Here is a 3,493-nt window from a genome sequence, read left to right on the forward strand (position 1 = left end):
GTTAGAAAGAAAATTTTCTATTTAACCAAGCAAACTAAAACTCTTGTCAACTCTTGACAAACTAAAACTCTTGTCAACTCTTGACTCCGTTTTTGATTAAATTAATTTATTCAATAGTAAATTGACTAATTTAATATGATATCTCCGATATAAAGACTTGTAAAATACTTCATAAAAAAGTTAATAACATGGTTAGCTGTTGTCAGAGAAATTAAATTCTTAATTTCAAGATAATAAATAGACTAAAATTATAATTTGACATTTTTAATTACTAGATGTCAAATTCACTTGCAGTCGTCTTGTACATCATCATCTCATTTGCTTGGCACCACCAAAACATTTTTACTACAAATTTCAATAAACACCACCAACACAAAACAGGAGACAATAAAAACAACATCTCAACACCAACAAATCATTGCAAATATACATTTTCACCCAAATTTTTTTCAATAGAATTTAGTATTGAAACATCATCATATCACTTGATGCTATAATGGGTTGGTTCATAATAACAAAAGGATTGTTGTTGTGGTTGCTGATAATGGTGGTGAAGCTTTCATCACTTGTTGTTTCAAATCCCTCACTCGTTTCAAACCCATCGTTGCTGTTGTTGCTATTGGTACCACTATTAAGATAATGGAGAATTTCATTGAGTGACTCCAGTCTTTGACTCAGTTCCATCATCTGAGCTCTCAAAACCGAGTTCTCAGCTTCCATGTTGATGTAGTGTTGAGTGGTGAAGTTGATGGTGGTTAAGATTTGATTATTATCTTTAACCAACTGAGTCACTTGTGCCATTAACTCGTCCAAGTGCTTTTGTTTCCTCATCCTAGACCGCCTCGCTGATTCTCGGTTGGATTCCATCCTTTTCCGTTTCCTTTGATTGTGCAAATCCTCTTCGGATACTGAATTGGACATGGAGTTTCCACTAGAAGAAGCCATTAAAAGGAAAAAAAGAGAGACTAAATTGTAAGCTAAATAACTACTTATTATATATATATGTATATATGGTAAAATAGGACAATTTATTTATGAGAAAACATAAAACCAGTAAAGAAAAACAACAGAGAAAGATTGAACAAGATGAGTCCTTCGTCTAAGTGAAGAATTTATCATAAACCCAGAACGGAGGATTTCACTAACAACCGGAGACATGAGTCTCAAACATGAAAATTTTCATAACACATAAGACTTCAAATAACACACAGGAAGAGAAGAGAGAGATTTTTGCATGAAAGAGGAAGAGGTTTATGAGAGAAATGAGAAGAGAATTTATAGAAGAAAAATGAAATGAAAATTTGAAGAAGTGAAATAGAGTGGTAATGGAATCTATTTGGTGATGAGAGAGATGATTGGGGGTGTGGGGTGGAGACGAATTTCTCATATACGTCCAGTTCTTCCAGCTGGTATCCATTATACACACCCTACAAATTATTTTAATCATTACTTATTTCAGGTTCTTCTTTATTATTTAATTTATTCATTGTTTGGACCCCAAGGTTTCTTTTCTATATTTATTGCGGCTGAACATACATATATCATTTTTTATGTGAATGAAAATTCTCATTCAATTTCATTTAAAAAGTTCTTACATTTAACATAAAAGATTTCGAAAATAAATTTAAATCTAAAATGATTGAAAATATATATGAAATTTAAAAAATGATTTGAAATGATTTCAGCTCCTATACATGGGATTTCATAAATATTTTTGTTCTAAAAATAGAAAGATCGAAATAATTAAAATTTTCTTTTGAAGATTGAATATAGTTATTAATTCATGATCTAACATGTATAGAATAAAAATTTCATTCTCGATACTAAGAGAATTTTTATGGAAGTCTTTCATTTGCTTCTCTCCTATAGAAGTTTTATTCTCCTAGAATGTATCTTAATTTTTGACCTAATTTTCCTTCTGATTATCAATTCAACCTTTGATAAAAAAAATATATCTTAGTTATATTTTATCTCTTTTTCAAAATGTCAAACCAAAATAATAATAATAATAATTTGAACTTAAAGTAACCTTAATTAAAATAATAATAATAATTTGAACTTAAAGTAACCTTAATTAAAAATCAAAATTAATCAAAAATTAGAATTACCCAAAACTCTTAAGGCTAGAATTACAAAATATTTCTCAATCATTTTGTTTATTATAATAATGTAATTATTCACCTACAACATAAAATTAGGTAAAAATTTATATAGATTTTTGTATAATATTCTTTTAAGAGGTTAAAATTCAATGTATGTGGTATAGCTAAAGAGGATAAAGCCGGCTGTGGAGGAATTTTGAGAGATTTGGAGGGGATGGCAAGAGGGATATTCTCTGGTGCTGCAGGTACAAATGTTACTAAGGAAGCTGAGATTGAAGTGGTGAAAATTGCTCTTGAAGTGTTTGAATCGACAAGCTGGAAGTGTTCTAATTCACTGGTAATTGAAGTAGGCTCTGCGATGGTATTTTCTTGGTGTATCAACAAGGGGTTGAGACCTTGGTCGCTTCAAGCAATTTTTTTAGAAATTGAATCAACTAAGCGCAAGACTGGATCCATTGTCTTCTCTTTGGTGGATAGGAATGGAAACGACCTGGCGTTCTCCTTGGCTTTGGCTGGGGTAAATCGAACTCAATTGTTTAAAGTTTGGTGGTGATTTTTGCTTTGTTTAGTACTTTAATGCTGCTGGAACTATGCTTTAATTTTTTATGTAATTTTATTTGGGTACTACTCTGCTTTGTTACCATTAACAGAGCAGTGTGAATGTTGCGAAAAAAAATAGTGTAGGGAAAACACATGTTCAAATTTTGGAGATGCATTGTTGACAGAAACAACTTCATACCCTAAATATGAACAATAAAATCAAAAATGAAATATAAAAAAATTATATATATAATTCATGGTATCTGAATAACTAAATCAACATTATAAAATATTGATTATTTTGATAATTAATATTTAAATTTAAATTAGAATAAATATAGATAAAATGTAAATACAATAAGATTTAAATCGAAATAAATTTGAATTAAAGATCCAATTAATTAATTTAGTGAAATTAATTATTGAAGAATCTGAATATAATGTGTGAAAATGCTTGAAGTAGTGTATTATTTTTTGCCCTTTCACCTCATTTTCTCCGCCAGTACCAGAATTAACCGTTTAAGTCTGGCACTGTTGCTTTTCTGACAACTGACAGTTGCTTTGAAACTAAAAGGAATCTTAGGGATGGCGGTGTTATTTCAAGTTTTTCAAGGGGTATTCTAGTCATTAGATTTTAGCTGTTGCCAAAAAAAAAAAAAAACCCTTCCCCGAACCCTAAATAGTAAATAGCAAAATCTTTGAAGAAATTTTTTCTTTTACAAGCAAGCAATTATATGTATAAATAGCTTTGGTTAGGTTCGTTTCGAATCCGGTTTATTTAAATTTTAAGATTTTTGATTCAATTTTGTTTCGGATGTATTTTAAGTTCATCTTCGTCTTGGGATTCAACT

At 29.9% G+C, this 3,493-nt stretch overlaps 1 protein-coding gene across 1 annotated transcript; it reads right to left on the reverse strand.

Annotated features, from left to right (window-relative positions):
• Positions 1–238: 238 nt before the first annotated feature.
• LOC107957694 (bZIP transcription factor 11) lies at positions 239–1,389 on the reverse strand. Its single transcript, XM_016893246.2, has one exon. It carries the CDS (start codon positions 943–945, stop codon positions 460–462), a length of 486 nt encoding a protein of 161 aa, XP_016748735.1. The 5' UTR covers positions 946–1,389; the 3' UTR covers positions 239–459.
• Between the last annotated feature and the right edge of the window lie 2,104 nt (positions 1,390–3,493).

This window comes from Gossypium hirsutum, chromosome A06 (genome assembly GCF_007990345.1).
Source record: "Gossypium hirsutum isolate 1008001.06 chromosome A06, Gossypium_hirsutum_v2.1, whole genome shotgun sequence".
Taxonomy (NCBI): domain Eukaryota; kingdom Viridiplantae; phylum Streptophyta; class Magnoliopsida; order Malvales; family Malvaceae; genus Gossypium; species Gossypium hirsutum.